An 18,648-nucleotide genomic window follows, 5' to 3' on the forward strand; every position below is an offset into this window, starting at 1 on the left:
TTATGGTATATTAAAGTGTAAAATGAGGAAAAAAGGACACAAAATCAGGCAGAAGAAACATTTCAAAATTAAATCTTTTTGATTTAATACTTGTAAAACCAATACTTACAGTATAGTATGTTTATGTTAGAACATGGTAAAATTATTCCAGTGGCAATAGTGCACTTTACTCAGCAGATAGAAAATAAGATTAGAACCAAAAAGCTTACAAACAAAAAGTCTTACTTTACTGTGTCTTAATTTGTCTCATACATGTTTGGTTAAAACATTTGTATTTTTATTTTTTTTATTTTACTCAAGTAAGAGTAGCAATATTTAATATTACTCAAGTAAAAGTAAAAAGTGCATTGTGGTAAAACTACTCCTAAAAGTATATCTTTTCCAAGAAATTACTCAAGTGAATATAACTAGTTACTTGCATGCCTCTGATCAAACCGTAAATTCACATGAGTTATGTGTAATAAACTCTAATGAAACAGCAGCTTATTAAGACTGTCTGTACATTTTTCCACTCATTCTTTGTACAATAATATGAATCTTGCCTGTGTTGTATGCTGGAAAACAGCTCCACAGAACCATATTCCCACCTCCATCTTCACTGATGGTATGGAGTTTTGGGGGTGATATGCAGTGCATTTTAATTTTCAAATATAATGTGTTTTATGACATCCAAATAGTTTGATTTCAGTCTCTGTGACCAGGCTATATTCTAGTATTTTACACACTTGTCTCAATGTTATTCAGCAAACTTTAAACATGTTCCAGCATGTTTTTTCTTCAGCAGTGGAGTCTCATGTGGTGAGAAAGCACCATATCAGTGAATTATTTATCCCTTTCTATGAAACTGTTTATTCACTTTTCTGTCTGAAATCTTGCTGGAATCACCTAATACCGGCCAGTTTATGATATAATGGACTCAGGACTTCTCACTGGAACCATCAGTCACATCTCCTGAGAATTTCCTATTAATGGCACCTGTAGAAATATAGCTACTTAGAAAATTAAAGCAACTTGTCCTGCATCAATTTCCCCTGCAGTATAATATATAGTGTAAAACAAAGGGATTGAATTATGTTTGCCAGTATTACAGGCGAAGATACATATACAATACCTATAAAAAAATAAAAGTAACATTAAATTATATACAAAACAGTGCACCACTATAAAGCAGCAGGACACAATTTAAAATGCTTAAAATAAAGAATTGCATATAAATACTTTAAATAACATTGCTCTATTAAAATGATGCTTTTCTTGTTAACTGTGATAAATAATAAAAAAACCCAGATTTGACAATGAACCATGTAGCAGAGTTTCTTTTATAGTATTTTTATTTGATTTGGAAAATTGAAACTTTCTGAGGTAATTGGGCACAAAAGGTGAATTTACATCATGTTTCACTGGCAATCCACACTTAGCAAGGTTAGAAGGCTGCTCACTACAAAAGTGCATTTGCACTCTGAAACCATGCATAGCTACTGAGTGTGCTGTGATGAAAACCTCTGGATTCTGTACAGTGTTACAGCAGGTCAAGAAGACCTTGTGCTTTATTTGAACATGATTTCATACATTTTTTTTAGAATATGACATACAGCATCTAATCCTCTTACATTCATAATTCAGTCTCTGCAACATCTCATTAGCTGTGTTTGGTTTCGACTATTCAAAACCAGAAGATAAAGAGTGATTAAGCATGGATATTCACGTAATGTCAAACATTTTACAGTGATTTAGCTGATGAGCTTCTACTTCTACTGTATTGTTACTAATTACTGGTGAAAACTAACCGGACAGTCATATATGTGAACCATGCCCTGTTATTGTACACAGTAAGGTATAAATACACAGAAGTATTAGATATGGAGGGTATTTATTATGGGCGTCCATGTGCATATTAGCAACTAATCCACCACTTATCTAATGGAAATCTATACTAATTTGACACAGTAGTGATTTTTTTGTACTTAAGTAGCTGTTCATATTGCATTATTGCTGACATTTAGCATTTTAATAAAGCAACAAGAACAAAAAAATAAATCATATTTACATATACACATATGATATACATATCTCTCATAAATATCTATATTTCTTAAACTTTATATAGGGAAAGTAGTTAACATATTAATATTCTAAACCGAACTTTGTTACCCAAAACAATCACCTGAATGCCTTCTGTATAAGTCTGAACATAATAAACATCTTTATAAAACGTTTTTCTGTATCTAGGTCAGACTTACTATAGATTACTCTTTTGTTACATGCTCTAATTAAGGCTAGAATTATCATTAAGCACCAATTTAAGTTCTCATTGTGTGCAACACAAGGATGAACTGATTTCTGCATCAGAGAAACTCCTAAAATTAAGTCTTCACATATTTTCAGGTATAAATACGTGTACTTTAGAGTTCTCAAAGTATTTATGTGGTTTAAATGTTTTAGATTCCATTAAAAGGAAACTGAGGAGTTTTCCGTATGGCTCTGCAACCATTTCTCAACTAAAGAGTTTTTGTAACCTTGTGGAAATAAAATTATCTTACTTTTAATAGTTGCTTGCTTTCGGAGTTTATGTTCCAGCCTGAGAACTAAGAAAAGTTTCCACAGAAATTCATGTGTCCAATTTTCGTTTTATTTACTGTAGAGTAAGGGGGAAAAAATACAAAACATGAGGCATAAGGCTCACATAGTCACAGCTGCATTTAAATCATAACACTGGGATTCCAGGATCCAAATATTAGGAATAAAAAGTGTTAGATTTTAGTAAACATTTAATCTTCTTAATCTTGCAAAGATATTCTGCCCATAAATAGTTAAAATTTGGGTTAAGTCTATCTCAATTTACAGTGTCAGATGCAAAAATGTAAACATTTGACCTAAACAGTTAGAAGGGACTAATTTATATTCCTCTAAAGACCAAATGAAACAGCGGTAAAAGAAGGTTTAACGTTATTATTATTTTTTTAACCTAATATTAGAATTTGTGGTAGACAGGAAGCAGAATGTGAGTGCTGGAAAAAAGTATTTACCCTAAAATCTAGAAGGCTCTCAAATGAGTTGAGATTCCCAGTTTCCAGTTCCAATTTCTGACACAATTTTAATTTAATTATGATTTATAAGTAACACGGTAATCATTTATCAATTTAATAAATCAGGCCAGGTTTGGAATTTGATAGAAAAAAAGGAACTAATGGAAAAAAAATCTAATTATTCTTGTCTATAACCTAATCAAAAGAAGTAACCTCTCAAACAACCTACTGGTGAAAAATCACACATTTCTATCAGTTTTGCCAAACGTGATTCAGACTAGTCTATGAATTATTGCATTTGTTCCCATATATGCAACCTTGACGGGATGGGATTTGTTAAAAGGTGCTCATTATCTGTCCTTCGGCGAACACACTGTTAGGAACAGTGGCTCTTCACATCCTGTCTAATCAGATCAGATTATTCTGCTCCTCGTCATCTGAGATTATTTGCTTTATTAGAAAACATTACAGCAGACTTTAATGTTTCTTCAAAAGTGCTTTCATGTTCAATTTGCCTATCAACTAAACCCCTTACAGAGTTCAGCATCAAAAGCAATCCATCTTGACAAAATAATTCATTTATAGATCATATAGGCTAAAAAAGAATCATACTGATTATGAATTGAGCTGTTCTCCCTCATCATTAAGTTTAATAGGGTAGTTTCATCTAGAAAGTTAGAAGCCGTCTGTGCTTTTTAGGGCTTTAAACGCTTGTAACTTTTTGTCTGCTTGAGTTGTGTGACCTTATTAAGCTTAATAATTGTGATAGTGGTATGAATCACCTGAGCTCTCAGGAAATGGTTGGAATATTTTCATAAACTGTATTTTGTTTTGAAATTTTTTTTAAAATTTGTATTTGATTTCTACTTGTAGAGGATAATATGTAGACAGATGGCAGAAAATGCAAGGTTTTGCTGTGAAATTGTAGATTTGTACAGATTAGGGACATTTCTGAAGCACTTATACAGTTTAGCCTTTTACTGGAATGAGTAATGCATTGGAAATTGCTCAAATTAGATTAGATGCCCAAATGGGTCAAAAATCAAAATCTTCTTCTCTTATAGTCTGTTAGATGTACAAAAATCTCCACTTTGCCATCTCTGACATGTAAGATTAGCACTAATTTACAATAATACTGCAACTTTCATTTCTTCATGGACTCAATAAAACTCCTTTAGTTCAGTCATACATGAACTCTGGGGTTTTGCATTGATCTGTGTTTGAAGCGAACTAGCTTAGAAGTGTTAAATGACACAGTTTCTGTCACTCATCTCTCAATGAAACGAGGTCTTTGTTTTTAGAGGCCACTCTGGGTTCAGCTTGTGCTGCAGGATACTGTGGTGCAATTTTGAAAAAACACTCTAGCACAAAACAGCAAAGAATGTGAAGGATCTGTAAATCATGTTCTGCTGACACAACTTCACAGCACAGAAGAAGGCTTTTGTCCCACTCTTTCAAAGACTGATATCCTCCATCTCTGATTGGAGCAGGACATTTGGTGCTTGTACACACAGGGAGCTCCACGCCCCCAGGATCGTCCATGCACACTCAGTTAGGTGTGTTTTGTGCTGAAATTGGTTCTATGTAAACTAAAGTCCACCCACACTCGCACACAGAACTTGAATTGCTCACATAAAAAGTTCTGCAGAGCATGGAAGCGTATACCAACCAAAGCCATGCATCCTGGTAGAACAGCTGTAACAGGGAGGGAACACATATACACAGGAAGTAGAGGCTGGAGGTTTTGTGCTTTAGAAGCTGAGAGGAGTTAGCTATCTCACCCACTGCCACCTGCTCATCTAAGCCCACCTAACCCCCCACCAAAAAAAAAACTACCAGATTCCTAGAAGATCTCAGGACAGTGACTCCAGTCTTGTCTCTCTTTAGCTTCCCAGTAGCCACCTCTGTACATGTAGGATGCTTCTCCTGTGTTTTCGTCTGTTCTCTTCTCAAACCACACCGGCTGATAACTTTCCACGTCTTGCCCTGAAAGCAAAGGTAAACAACCTTAGGAAAGAGAAAACCTTTTTTCAAAAAATTATATTGTTGTTTCTTCCAAAATATAAATATTAATATTGTGAACACAAAGTCAATGTGAAGTTTATGATTTTTAAAGCCCTTCGCCCTACTTTATCACTAGAAATCTGTAATAAAAATCCATAATTTGTAATAAGTAAGAAGCTTGATTCTCAATTTTATTTGACTGAACTTTGACTGGGCCATTCCAACGCATGTTTATACCTCAATCTAATCTTCTGCTGTATCTCTGACTGCATGTTTAAATATATGGTTCCTCCTGCAGTCCCAAATCTTTTGTTTTATTTATCCATCTACCCCTCATAACTAACTAACTTCTGTGGTCCCTACTCCAGAAAAGCCTCCCCACAGCATAATGCTGCCACCACCATGATTCACTGTGGAGAAAAATGTAGCTTTTTTTTATTAAAGGAGTGAACTGTGCTACGGGAGATGTTGAAAGATTGAAATATTGTTTTATAACCTAACTGTGGTAATACTCTGCTTTACTGAGGTAAATTACCAAAAGGTAGACTCTCTTTACTAATTAGGTGACTTCTGTAGTTGCACTGGACTTCATTTAGGGGTATCAGAGTAAAAGGAACCAAACACAAATGTTATGGTTTCTGGGGTCCAAGTAGGGCTGGGCGATATATCAAGTATACTCAATGTATCGCGATATTTTTAATTTACGATTTTTGCGATATAGCCATTTTAACTATCGAGTATAAATTGTAGTTCAAATAACAAACTCACTGCGAATATGGTTTATCCGACACCCTATGAATGCATCACTAGTCCCTTTCACCTCCCAACCTGAAAATTTTCTACCAATCACACTGCGCGGAGAAAACAAACAACATGGTGACAGCGAGAGTTTGAGGTGATCCGTGAATGAGACGGTTGCTCAAGACGAATCAGATGAACTAGTCTAGTTCCAAAGAGAAACAGCGTTGGTCAATAATTTGGCAATGGTTTGGATTTTATATGGAGGATGTCGAACAAAATGAGGTAATTTGCAAAACATGTTATAAAACTATTGCCACAAAAGGTTGTACCACAAATTTATTTCACCGCCTAATCAGACTATTCTTCTACATGCCGTTCATAGCCGCGCCGCCGCGGTAGAACTAGTCCGTTAAAGTGAAACCTGGAGATGTAGGTATGATTCATTTAGTGTTATGCAATGAGAAAAATAACTAAAAACTACTCATTCTTTTTATTCTTGGTCTCGGTAGGCTTTACGATACACGCAACCTCTTTGCCATAGCAACTGACAACAACGCAACTTTATGTATCAGGATTCAGCACCAAAAACACTCAAACATTACCCCCACTTAGAAAAGAACATTCAGTTCGTTACAGTTTTGGGTTTTTAGGTTTGATGCGTATTTTGCGATTATTAATAAGTGATCGTTGTGGTAGATTAGCCATTTTTTTTCTTAGTGAAAACTTATTTCTCACCTTGTTATCTAGTTATAGTGTAGACAGTTCATAGCAAAACACTGCATCCTTTTTTATATGAGCTTACATTTAAGTCCAGCAGGGAAATGGGGGCGGGAACTTGGGTGGGTGCAAGGAGTCTAGTTTAAAATAACATTGGAGCTCATTTAAGAATATTGTGATATATATTGTGTATCGTGATATAGCAAAACATATATCAGGATATTAGATTTTCCTCATATCCCCCAGCCCTAGGTCCAAATACTCGCCTTCTTCCAGGGCCTGGTTAGCTTGTGCCTCCCTTCTTTTCCTCTCCATCCTCTGGTGGTCCTCAAGCCGCTGCTTCTCGATGTTCGCCTCGTCCCACAAGCCCACCTCCATCAGCCGCTGGTCCGGTCGCAGACGGCTGTCGGTTGGGGCGACGCCCTCCTCCGGCTCGTTCAAGGTCAGTGCCAGGGCGGAGAAATAGTGCATGTTTTCTGCATTGTCTCTGAGAAGAGATGCAGAAAAGAAGAGCCTTCAAATGTGCGCTTAGACAGTCATGTAGATTCGGGAGCAAAAGTTTTTAGATTTCAGAAACCCACGGAAGAGGGTATTTTTTCCACAGGAGTTTGGGTTGAAGAGTCTGATAAACAGTTTTTTGTTTGCCTTCAGAGCCTCCACATCCCCGGCTGCTTTCCACTATTTTTGCACTTTCCATTTTGTCATCCCAGGTTCCTGACAGGATGTAATGGGCTGTTCCCTCTCCGTCCTCCACCACGCCGGTCACCTAGAGAAAGAGAAGAAAGAAGCATGAAGAAGATCTGGCTACATGAGACTCCTTAAAAGTCTGGAAAAGTAAAGTTCTGTGTTTTTTTTCTGGGAAAAAATAAATATGGATGTTATTGTGAAAAATATCAAGTGTACCATCAATCAAATCTTGTTTTTTCTTCCTTCCTTCTTTGACTTTCCTTTTTTCTTTTCTTTATCCCTTGTCTTTCCTCTCTCTCTCTTCAACTAAATTCAGAAAAAAAAATTATAATCCCAAAGGAAAATGAAAAGTCGTAGTAAGTCCTATTATTCAAGATTCTTCAAATAGTTGTAGCTGCTGATGGTTTTGGGCAGGATAGATCTTTTGTTAGCAGTCTTTGCTACAGCGGCTCTGAAAAAACTTCTGACAGTTTTATAAAGAGGATTCTCGTTAATATGGGGAACGTCTGTAACATTCCTCATTTTGTAAAAAACCCTTCTTTGCACAATTATCAATCCCAATAATCCTTTATTTGCTGTTCTTTCCTTTGCGGTCTTTCAATCTTTCCTGGTCCTTATTTCTTTCCTTACATCTGGAACTCAAGACCTGATGCAAAATGTAGAAACGTGTTTTATATTGACTTGGAAAATATGTAGGAACCATGTTTAGATGTATTTTCTGCTCTGCATCAACACTGCTGGCTACTGCATGTTTAGCAATTCCTTGTCTGTAGCTGAAACATACTTTTCGTGGAACTTCCCTGGAGAAGTAGCTGTACGGGGAGAATTTGAGACGGCAGGTGTCCTTCGTGGTGGTGTTCACAATGTCAATGTCTCCAGACTGATGTGGACAGGAAAAGGAAGAGATGCATCAGATATAATACGAAAGAGCTTCTGCTTCTTCAGTTGTGATTTCTGTCATTTATAAGCTGAAACCCACCTGATCGATCCAAAGTTTCCCTACAATGATGTTGTGCACCGTGGAAGTCACTTTGCTCCACACGTAATGGTTTCCACTTGAGTGGAACTGCAGGTGAATGTTACCTGTGGTGAAGACCAAAACACCCAAACACAATCAGTCTGGATTTTTTGTAGGATAAATGTGGCTAATGTTTGTTAACACAGCATCTTATTGGCACCTTTGGAAAATTTTATATGAAAACTTCCATTACATGAGCATTATCTTTCAACTAAATCAATGAAAAACAGTTTGTTAAAGAAATCTGTGACAGATTCCATTTGTTAAGATTTTTGCCAAGACGAACACACTGCATTTTCTATAACATTTTACAAGATTGAGGCAAATAGAAGGTGCTGCTTTATTTGCTGCTAACTGCTTCTTACCTAACGGCATGACAGAAATATATTTCCCACGAAACTTGCTATCAATGGTTATGTGCTGCCACAGAGTCCATCCTCGCTCTGATGCCACATGGTGGGCCGCAGCTGGTGGATGATGGCTGACCTGAGATTGAACGGTATCATCAGTGAAAGTCATTAACTGTCGAGCTATTACATCATTTGAATGCTCAGATGGATAAACTAAATGTGCAGTGACAGAAAATCCCGATGGATGGATGTGTTTATGTCTCGCCTGCTCAGAGATGGAGCGATAGCCGTACTCCTCCAGTCGGTCCAGCTCGTAAGTCTCCCCCAGCAGAGGGTTGAAGGGCTTGGCGGTACGATGGACTGTGGTTGAGTAGGACGAGACGGAAAAGGCAGCCACGAGGCACATCTGATCCAGGGACGAGTCGCAGCGAGCCGCCCGGTCCAGCAGCTCGCTGTACTCCAAATCCTCAGTCAGACGCTGCAGCATCGACAGCGGCTCATTAAAGTTTACCTGCAAGAAGGCATGTCATTTGTTTCTGAAGAGAAGAAATTCACCTCTAGAGTATCAAAAGAAGAGCCTGCTTCCTAATTCTTAAATGTGCAAAATAGTATTTTGATTTACAGGCATGGGAATCTTGGATAGGTCCTTTCCGATACAGTTTTTCATGATGCTCCACAAGTTGAGGGAGTAGTTTGGTTTGTCAGGGATACGACTGCGTCTTGTTCTTCGTAGCTGCATTTGGTTTGTGCCTGAGGTGTCCTTTAAATAACAAAAAATATATATATATTTTACATAAGAGCTACCTCTTGAATTTTTTCACAACCTTGTCAACGTCAATATATTTATTTGGATTTTATGGGACAAACCAACATGAAGTAGTGAATAATTGTGAAGGGCCAGGCTAACTATCGTTAATAAAAATCTAAAAACTTTGGTTTAAATTTGTATTCAGCCCCTTCTACTGTGAGACTCAAAAGTAAAAATTAAGTAACAGAATGTATCAGAATCTGTTGAGAGGAAATTTATTAGTTGTACATTCTTGACCACTGTCAACAGAAAGCTATAAGAGCTCCTGTTTACAGATTACAATAAACCATGTAGTATACATATTAAACTTGCCTTAGAAGGTGCTCTTCAATATTTATCTTTTTTGGGCTGAATACAAAATGCTACGAGTAGTTGTGAAACATGGTGGTGGCAGTATCAAGCTGTGGAATTGTTTTTTTTCAGCAAAAACAAGAAAGCTAGTCAGAGATGATGGGAAGACGGATATTTGCATTCATAACATGATAAGATGTGATCTAGTTAAAAAGGTAAAAATACTTTTACACATTAAAATAAAGACAGACAAATTTGACATTCAGCCTTAAAATGGTTTGGACTTACACTCTCATTGTGAGTCCAGTCAGTGGGCACTCCTCCACTCATCATACTCTGGTTACTGCCTGAGCGCCTAAAATAAGGCAGTGGGACATAAAGGTAATACTAGTTGCCAGTGACATGCAGTGAGAACAAAACTCAAAATAGAATATTATATTTCATAATCAGAACATTTAATTGTTTTAGCAGCTATTAAATATGCTCCAATCAACTGCATGCTGTTCAACAATATAATAGCAAGAACAAAAATAAAAAAATTTCTGTCAAAATTTTTTTTCTCTCTTGTTTTGGTTTTTTTTTTATAAAATAAAATGTATGATTTTACTTATATTTGTATACAAAGTCCATGTGCCTTTCCTCCTTCACAGATATCTCAGTCACTCAGTCAAAAATCTTCTTTGTTTGGCTTCATTTCTAAAAACATGGCTGCTTTAATGGAGATAATCATCAATGATTACAGTCATCCTGGATTGATTTAATTCTAAATGTATTTTTTATATTTTTCCTGATTATTTTCAGTATTTTTAGTGTGTAGAAGAAGAGCATCAGTTGCCCATTGTGCCTATGGGGCTCAGCACTGCCCTCTACCAGTGCAGCATGATACTTCCTGCCTCACCCTGCATATTTCAGTGTGCATTTATAGTTTATCATAAAGACTAAATATGTCACAAATATTCATTAAATATATTAGACAGACATCAGCATGTGTAGCACATGTGTAATCAAACATGATTTTATTTCTTCATGACGACAGGTGAGGCACTGCTTCACCTATGTCACCTGACTGCATGTCAAGGTCTGTTACTGTAACTAAAGCACAGCTCCAGCAGACATCATCGCGCATCTACTGAACGTGATGCTCCCTACTTGTGTCGGATATTTCCAGTGGTAGTCACAGTTATGAATGAAGGGGCGTCCTCCATGGCATCAAAGAACTCCGCTTCTTCATTTTCATCACTCGCATCCCCCTCTTGAGACCGTTCCACACCTGCAGGAACAAACGTGGGACAGGTTAGCATAAAAGGCTTCAATGTCCAAGTTTGGACATTGAAGAGCATGAGAACATGAGCTCTTATTTGTTTTGGTTTAATATTGCCATTAAAATGTTGAATCATGAGAAATGTCAGAAGATAATTACTGAGAGAGATTTTTTTTGTGTTTATTGTAAACAATTTGAAGCTAACAGGACTGTAGACATGCAACATTTAAAATAGCAAGTAATGATGGCTTTATTTAATCAAACAGCTGTGTGTAGCTAGTAAGGGTCAGTGCCAGGGCACTGCAGAAAATCAAACAAAAAAATGAACTAGCTTGGTTTATCTGTAAGTTTAACTTGTCAGAATTATCTGTGCTTTATCATAATTAAATTGTATAGACAGGGAAGTCAGCCAAAAGTAAAACAGTTTTAAGTGCAGCTTTTTTGTAAAGTTTTAAACAAGTTTTTACAACTGATAAACTGACTTCCAGGTTTTACAACAACTCTTACCTGTTAGAGTTGAAATGCTTGAAAAAATAATTTATGCAAATTGACAATCACTGGACCAAAACTCTGTTAGGATCACAGATTTCAGTGTATTTAAATTAGGCCACAGTTAAAATCTCAACTTGCTGGAAATTATTGAAATATACTCGAAAGAAAGTTATGAAAACAACACTTTTTAACTATAACAACAAAGTATCCCTGTTTACATCCACATCATTACATCCACATCATTCCATGTCATATTGTTGATGCAATAAGAAAATAATTCAATTTATGTAATAAACGTTAGTAGGACTCAGCATGTTTAGTTGGAACTTATAATTATTGTCGATATGTTGATTTTTTACTCAGAACATATAACGGCATTCACTTTGTTCTGATCTGAAACAGAACAAAAGTAATGATGAAATAATATAATAATATAATCAAATGAGTGAGTTGTAATTTCTAGATTTTAACAAATGATAGAAGTCAAAGCTATATCAAACGTGTCTCATTCAATAACATAAAACCAAGTATTGCAGTCATGCTGCTAAGTTATACAAGATAGTTTTTACATTGATATAGTATCCCATTAACTTCAACATAAAGCGTGTTCAAATCTAAAAACTTTTCCATACCTTAAACCACCAAGTAAAACAAAAATGTGATCAATGAAAGAGAGGGAAAACATTTAAACTTTGGTTTTGTTTTTGTTCCTGCAAATTAGTTGAAAGTAATTATGTAAATACATTTTTAACAAATTGATTGAATGAACACCTATAACACACTAGAGATAATTGAATAAGGGAGATTAAACCCTCCACAGAGTAGATAATTCAGGTTTAAAATGATAAGGTTCAGCTGCAGCACCTCCCAACACGTTTTTTTTCAACCATGCTGTTGCTCTCTTTACTAAATCATTACTAAAGTGTCACTTTACTCTTGTTATTTAAGGGGTGGCAATGAGTAAAATCGAGTTCTTTAAGTATGGAATAAAGATTATTCATGTTTGAGGTAGAGTTTTAAGGATTTATCAAAATTAGATGACTTCAATGTAGTTTAACTCTTCTAAAACAATGTGTTCGTTGTCAAACCAAACCAGCAGCTAAGTAGCAGTATTCTTACACACACACATTGCTTTGCACATCGTAGGTACTAGATGTTCATCTATGTGGCAATGGCAGTGAGGTCTCACCTGTATACGAGGTGGGATTCTCCCTCCACGCTCTCTCCAGGCTGTTGTGCTGTTTGGCTAACTGTTCAATGGTCTCCTCCAGATGGTGGCGCTGTTCTCTCTCATAGTGCAGAGCCTTCTGCCACCGCCGGCTGTGAGATTCTGCCACATCCAAAAAGTCCCGACAAGCCTGAGGTGTGAACACAACAAACATCAAAGCACATGGCGAACTCCGAGGCCTCGCTACAGTCCCTCACTAAGAGACATAGGCAGCTAATCCGTTTAGTCTTTAAGCCTTTACACCAGCAGAGGTATGAGCTGTGTGAACTCACATTGATCATAGCATTAGAGGTGATGCGGAAGAGGGTGGCTCGCTCATTAACGGCTTTCACTTTGTCCGTGCCTTCGGTGGGCCCTCGCAGGTCTTCAAGTTCGCTGAGGGAGCGCTGGAGAGCGGCGCCGTGCTTTCCGATCAGCTCATTACAGGTGCTCAGATCCTCCAACTTGGTGGCCAGGGAATGCAGCGCTCCTTGGGTGAGGGCACGGTCCTCCTGAGGCACAGGGGTTTCATCTCCTGAGTCATCTTCACACAGAGACACCAGTGTAGCAGTTTAAAAACTGACAGATTCAAAATATGTCAGAACAATCTGTGTGTTAGTGATGATGAGATTCCAGATTGGAGTAGACAGCACAGTCTGTCACGAGACAGACTAACAAAAGATGTTTTAAATGCTCTAAACATAGAATGAGACGAGTTAATGGGAAACGGATGGGAAAGGATAATAGCACTTCACACCCTAATCTCTAAACAACCTATCTTCCAAAATATCAGAAAGCTGTGAATGAACACTGTTGCCTTGGAAACGTGGACATATGCAATCAGGAGGCAAGGCTATTTTTAGCTGAAGAGAGAGAAAAAAGGATGACGCATTACCCCTTTTCCTCCTCTCTTCTCTCTCTCTTCCTCTAGCTGGCATGAGCCGAACTGCGAGTCTCTAGTCCTTTCAGAGCGTTTCAAGGAGACTGGATTGATTACTAAGCATTATAAGGCATATTTACAATATAGAGTGATTCATTCTCCTTGAACTTTTGAATATTTTGTCACGTTACAACCACAAACTTCAAAATGTTTTATCTGGATTTTTTCTGATAGATCCATACAAAGTGGCATATCATTTTCAAGTGGAAGGAAAATAGTGTTGTTTGTGATTATTTACTCAAAAAAATCATTACATTGTATTTAGTCTCTTGGATGCCCCTAACTAGTAACCAGACTCCACTTTTGTGTAATTTAATCTCAGTTTAACTCTTTCATGAAAGCCAAACATTTTTATAGGCAACAATTAGTAGACAAGCAGCATTGTGACCTCTATGTCTGAAAAACAATTAACACATCACACTGACAATCCTGGAAGAAAACCTGTTAGAGGCTGCAAAGGACAGGGGTGGAAGTTCGCCTTTCAACAGGATCAGACAAAAGCCAAACAAGAATCTATTACAAGACTGGGGCATTGATGTTTACGGAGCCTCTTGGTCTATTTTGCATTGAATATAAATGAACGCTTCAGTTTTTATCTACAAAAAAAATTTTAAACTTCTATCTTCAGCATCTATTCCACTGCAAAATTATAATAATTTGAGTTAGTTTGTCACATAAAATCTCACCAAAATACACTAGTTTATGGTAGTTATGTAACACAGTCCAGAGAAGTGCAAGAGGGGCATATACTTCTGAACAAAAACAGCTTTTAATTTAGCTTAACACCTTAAAGATGTACATCTGCCATAATTTAATGTAGTGCTGCTTCTGTTCCTTAAAATATAGAAATTTGAGATTACCACTGATTAGGTTACTTTAAAAATGGGGGTTTTTTTTGCCTTGGATTATTAAAAAATTACAAAATAAAAGAAATAAAATGTTTCTAGGTCAAAACTTTCTCTGCTAAACAAAACAGTGCATGATAAATCCCAGGACACGTAAGTGCATGGTTTGAATCTAGGCCAGTATAGTTCGGTGTATGAGTTCAAAAGCATGGAGACAAACTACCAAACCCTATTAAAAGGGGAAGAAAATAAAAAACAACAATCAGGGCAAACTGGATTAGTGAAGTCCCTGGAGAAAAATGATTAAAAATAAGAGAGTGAAAAATACTTCAAGCTGCAATGGTTCCATGACCCACATCTAGCAGATTTCTGCTGCTCAAGGTGGTAAGAAATCGAGTTCTCTGAGGCCATCTGCCATCCAACATGTTCATATGGAGATGCAAACCCATTAAGCTCATCCTAGAACTGTGATGGACGTGTAGGGGAATGACACACAGGGCTGATGAGTGCAGCAACGGGTTGTTTTTTCCACATGGGAGTCACAGGAGAGTCTGAGAGCAAATGGTGACTCATAGTTAAATCACAAGAAGACACCCACAGGTGATAAAGGGAGCGTCATAACGGACATGGAGTGGGAGGAGAATCAATCTGTGCGTTTGCAGAGCACAACACACCTATTTTTACAGATTCGCGAATGCAAAACTCATGTGTGCTTACCATGTGGTGGATATCACACAATAGGTGCCTCACTTCTTCTGCAAGCTCCACTTAATTACTGCTGTTCTGATCCTTTCAGCCAATTAATCTGCTCTGGGACTGAGCCCTGCGGCTGCTTATGGAAGGGTAATCTATAATCACCTCACCAAAACGCACCAGGATTTGCACCCCTGCTTACTGTAGAGCCAGATAAAATGAGCAACCACTAAGCCTTTCAAAATTGAAAACAGAAAACAAAGCATATTGTGATTTCTGAACTGTCTATGACCTCAGATAGGATAAAAAACTAGGTTTACAAATGAGGCTCTAATGACTGACACAAAAACAAAATCTTCAAGTAAAACATTGATTTGCATCTTGCAGGTACAACCCTTTCCTACAGCACTGAAGAGTGCTAACAAGCACCTCTTGAGGCATTGATTTGTATAACTGCTGCATTTAACAGCCTACTTTTTAAACGGACTGTCCTTATGACACCATTCAACCTGTCTCTACCCACACAATGGTGAAACTAAATTAACTCTATAATGAGACACTCGTGGGACAATAACAGAATCACAAATTAACCCCCCCCCCCCCCCCCAAAAAAAACATGAAGATCATAAAAGATCTACCTGGAATCCTATTCTGCTGAATATATTTTTTAAAAAAACATCTTACTTACAAGGCGACACTCATTGAAAATGATGCACTCCTATCTCCTTATAGTCCATGAGTGGAAAATATTTCAATGAAAGCCTCTCACACATGCCTGCTATGTCTCTCTCTCTCTTTCCTTCTTTTTTCTTTTCCCCTCCTTCTACCGGAGGAGGAGGAGGAGTCAGGAGAGGAAGGTCATTTCATTCAGCACTCACTGCCAGACTGAAGGAGACAGGGTGGGAGATAGGCTGCAGAGTGGAGGGGGAGGCATGGATGCACATCTATATGATTTTTTATTTTACTTGTATTCCAAAGGAAGAGTTGATAAATTCAGCATTTGCTCACTTGATTCATATCCCATTCATCCTAATATTATATGACATATAATCATGTTCGTAGCAAAAGAAAATTAAATTTTAAAGGAAATATCCTTTTGCCTTTAATTGGCCTTGTCACAGATAGTTTGGTAACACTGCCCTCTGATGTTCAGATGTTGAAATTACACTTCAAATGCTGAACTATAGGCTTCTGAGCCTATAGTTAGTTAGTTATCAGAACGGTATTGCTTCTTTAAAAAGACTCTTTTATAGGTCAGGCAGTCGCCGTTAACACAGAATAAAAAAATAACACAATGATATTTCCAAAATGATTAAATTTGATCACAATATATTGGTGAAGATGTATCAAATAGGGAAAAAACATTAGTCTTACCTGAGTGATGCACCAGGAGCGTGGCATTAGCCTTTGCTTGTTGCAGGGCTGACACCCATCTCTGACACTCCCCTTCAGATGTGGCCTTCAGGTGGTAGGTCCGGCCTCCGCTGGTTAACACAAAGTGACAGGTGTCACCCACCTCGATGTGAGCTTTTGCCAGGGGAATAGTGCCTCTGCAAGTGTGCGCCATCTCTGCCTGAGTCCTGATGGAAAAACAACCCAGACCGATACGTTAAGAAAAGTTGTGTGAAAGAAGAACAAAAATTAAAGTTGTCTCTGCAAAACAGACATATTTCTAAAACCTTATCTGTTGTTTTGATAGTATTACTACCTCGGCACCTCCCTGATTACCCGTGTTACATTCCTCGAGCTATTGCTGCTGTTATCTCAGTGTACTTTTTTTGTTTCCAATGAAAGAACTCCAGATCTGTTTTCTTTTTTGTGTCCAAGTTCTGTCCTCTCAACACCAACTTAGTCGCAGCAAATGTACACTGGTTCTGCTGGAGGTTTCTTCCTGTTAAAAGGTTTCTTCCTACAGTCACTACAGGCTTCCTTAGATGGGTAACCTAATATGTCAGTATGTTTGGATGACTTTAATTAGAGATTTACCATATAATGCATTGCCTACAACTTTGCGAAGTTTTCATTCAGTTGATTCTTTTAAGAAGCAGTTGAAGACTCATTTGTTAAATCTGGATTTCAACTAGTTTTATGCAGTAAGATTGTATATGCTTCTGTTTTTATATGTTTTATATGCATCTTCTGTCTTTATGCTCATTATAAAGCACTTGTGAAAGATGCAAAATAAATATATTTACTCACTTTTAATCTTAGGTGTCATGTTTCCATTGGCTGAAGATATAATTCTGTGCGTAAATAATCTATGATATGTGTTTCACTTGGTGATTTGAGATATTGAAATAAATGAACATTTCAATAATATTCTGACTGTGCAGTCACGTAAAATAAAAACAGACGCATTGTTTCTGGGAAGGATGCCACCCCAGTTGTGGTAGTAGTTCCTCTTTTTGTTTTTTGGGACAATCAGAAAAGACTAAAAGTTTGATTTTACATCCCCCCCCCCAAAAAAAAAATCACAAAAAAACTGCATGACATCATCTTTACAAATATGGTGTTAACAATTCCGTTTTCTAACTGAAGAAACGCTGTGTCTATTGGGTGGAGCCCTGACCGTTAGAAACCGTTACCTGTAGTAGGACAGCAGGCCGTTGCTGAGGACGAACCAGCGCCGCTGGTAGCCCTTCAGGTAGTTGGTCCATTTGAAGAGCCAGCCCTTGTGGGTGTCCAGACAAGGCAGGTGGAGCCCCGGGAGAGTCGGGGAGGGCAAGCTCTTCACCAGCTCGTTCATCTAGGCTGTCCGCGTCCCTCCAGCGGGATGGACGGAGAGACGGTGCAGCTGGTGTACAGTTGTAAACAGCTGTACCTTTAGCTAGCAGCAGCACGCAGACTGTGCGTAGTGCGCTGTTAGCCTGCAGTTGTTTCTGTGCGTCCCTGTGAAGTGAGGCGGACCTACTTTAAAAATGGTCACCCTGGTATTTTTAGATATGAAATACTGAACCACAAATACTGCACTGTAATGCACTCCCGATAAAGCCCGTGAACGCTGGAGAAGGGAGAACAAGATGACGTCCTTATTACAGGACTGTAGCTTATGGATGCACATTTCCCCCCCCCCCCCCCCCCCCCTCCCTCTCTGTACGTGTATGCGCACGTGCGTGCACGTTTGTGTGTGCACGCGCGCTTGACATATGGCACTTTCTGCGATTTCTGCTGTGATGTTCAAAATAGATGCTCCAGGCAAGTTTATTTGTATAGCACAGCAGAAAAGACAAAGTGTTTTACATGGAAACACTGTGGTGACAGTTTCAGTACTTTTCTGGAAGCTTGTTCCAGATTAGTGTAACATAAAAACTGAACGCTGCTTCTCCATGTTTCTTTCTGGTGGTGGTGTTGACTTGAACAAGAAGACCTCTGTAGTTTGATGCGAAGCCATTTATTAATTTATAGACTAACATGTATTTCAAAGTCTTTTCTTTTGAGCAACAGGGAGCCAGTATAACGACTTTAGAACTGGGGTGATGTGCTTTATTTTCTAGTTTTAGTGAGGATGTGAGCAGCAGCGTTCTGGATCAGCCGCAGCTGTCTGATTTACCTTTTAAGCAGAACTGTG

At 37.9% G+C, this 18,648-nt stretch overlaps 1 protein-coding gene across 2 annotated transcripts; it reads right to left on the bottom strand.

Annotated features, from left to right (window-relative positions):
* Positions 1-1,318: 1,318 nt before the first annotated feature.
* osbp2a (oxysterol binding protein 2a) lies at positions 1,319-18,143 on the bottom strand. 2 transcript variants are annotated; one of them, XM_032570522.1, is made up of 14 exons: positions 17,666-18,143; positions 16,455-16,660; positions 12,896-13,146; positions 12,585-12,753; positions 10,792-10,912; positions 9,931-9,997; positions 9,166-9,303; positions 8,809-9,054; positions 8,559-8,679; positions 8,155-8,258; positions 7,960-8,055; positions 7,070-7,254; positions 6,755-6,975; positions 1,319-5,012 (listed from the first exon to the last, which is right to left on the bottom strand). In XM_032570522.1, the coding sequence occupies exons 1-14, from the start codon at positions 17,824-17,826 to the stop codon at positions 4,870-4,872; spliced, it is 2,229 nt and encodes a 742-aa protein (XP_032426413.1). In that variant the 5' UTR covers positions 17,827-18,143; the 3' UTR covers positions 1,319-4,869. The 2 variants fall into 2 exon arrangements, with proteins under 2 accessions (XP_032426413.1, XP_032426415.1); XM_032570524.1 differs by lacking the exon at positions 17,666-18,143 and having other exon boundaries at positions 12,896-13,114; positions 16,455-16,598.
* Positions 18,144-18,648: the final 505 nt, after the last annotated feature.

Source organism: Xiphophorus hellerii, chromosome 8 (genome assembly GCF_003331165.1).
Source record: "Xiphophorus hellerii strain 12219 chromosome 8, Xiphophorus_hellerii-4.1, whole genome shotgun sequence".
NCBI classification, from domain to species: Eukaryota; Metazoa; Chordata; class Actinopteri; order Cyprinodontiformes; family Poeciliidae; genus Xiphophorus; species Xiphophorus hellerii.

What these genes read in the sequence shown, in the direction of transcription:
- osbp2a (XM_032570522.1), bottom strand. Translation starts at nt 17,826, where the DNA reads ATGAACGAGCTGGTGAAGAGCTTGCCCTCCCCGACTCTCCCGGGGCTC. An exon ending in TATTTCTGTCATGCCGTTAG is followed by an intron (nt 8,259 to 8,558) that starts GTAAGAAGCAGT and finishes TCTTCACCACAG; the next exon opens with GTAACATTCACCTGCAGTTC. An exon ending in CCAGGGAAGTTCCACGAAAA is followed by an intron (nt 7,255 to 7,959) that starts GTATGTTTCAGC and finishes CTCTTTCTCTAG; the next exon opens with GTGACCGGCGTGGTGGAGGA.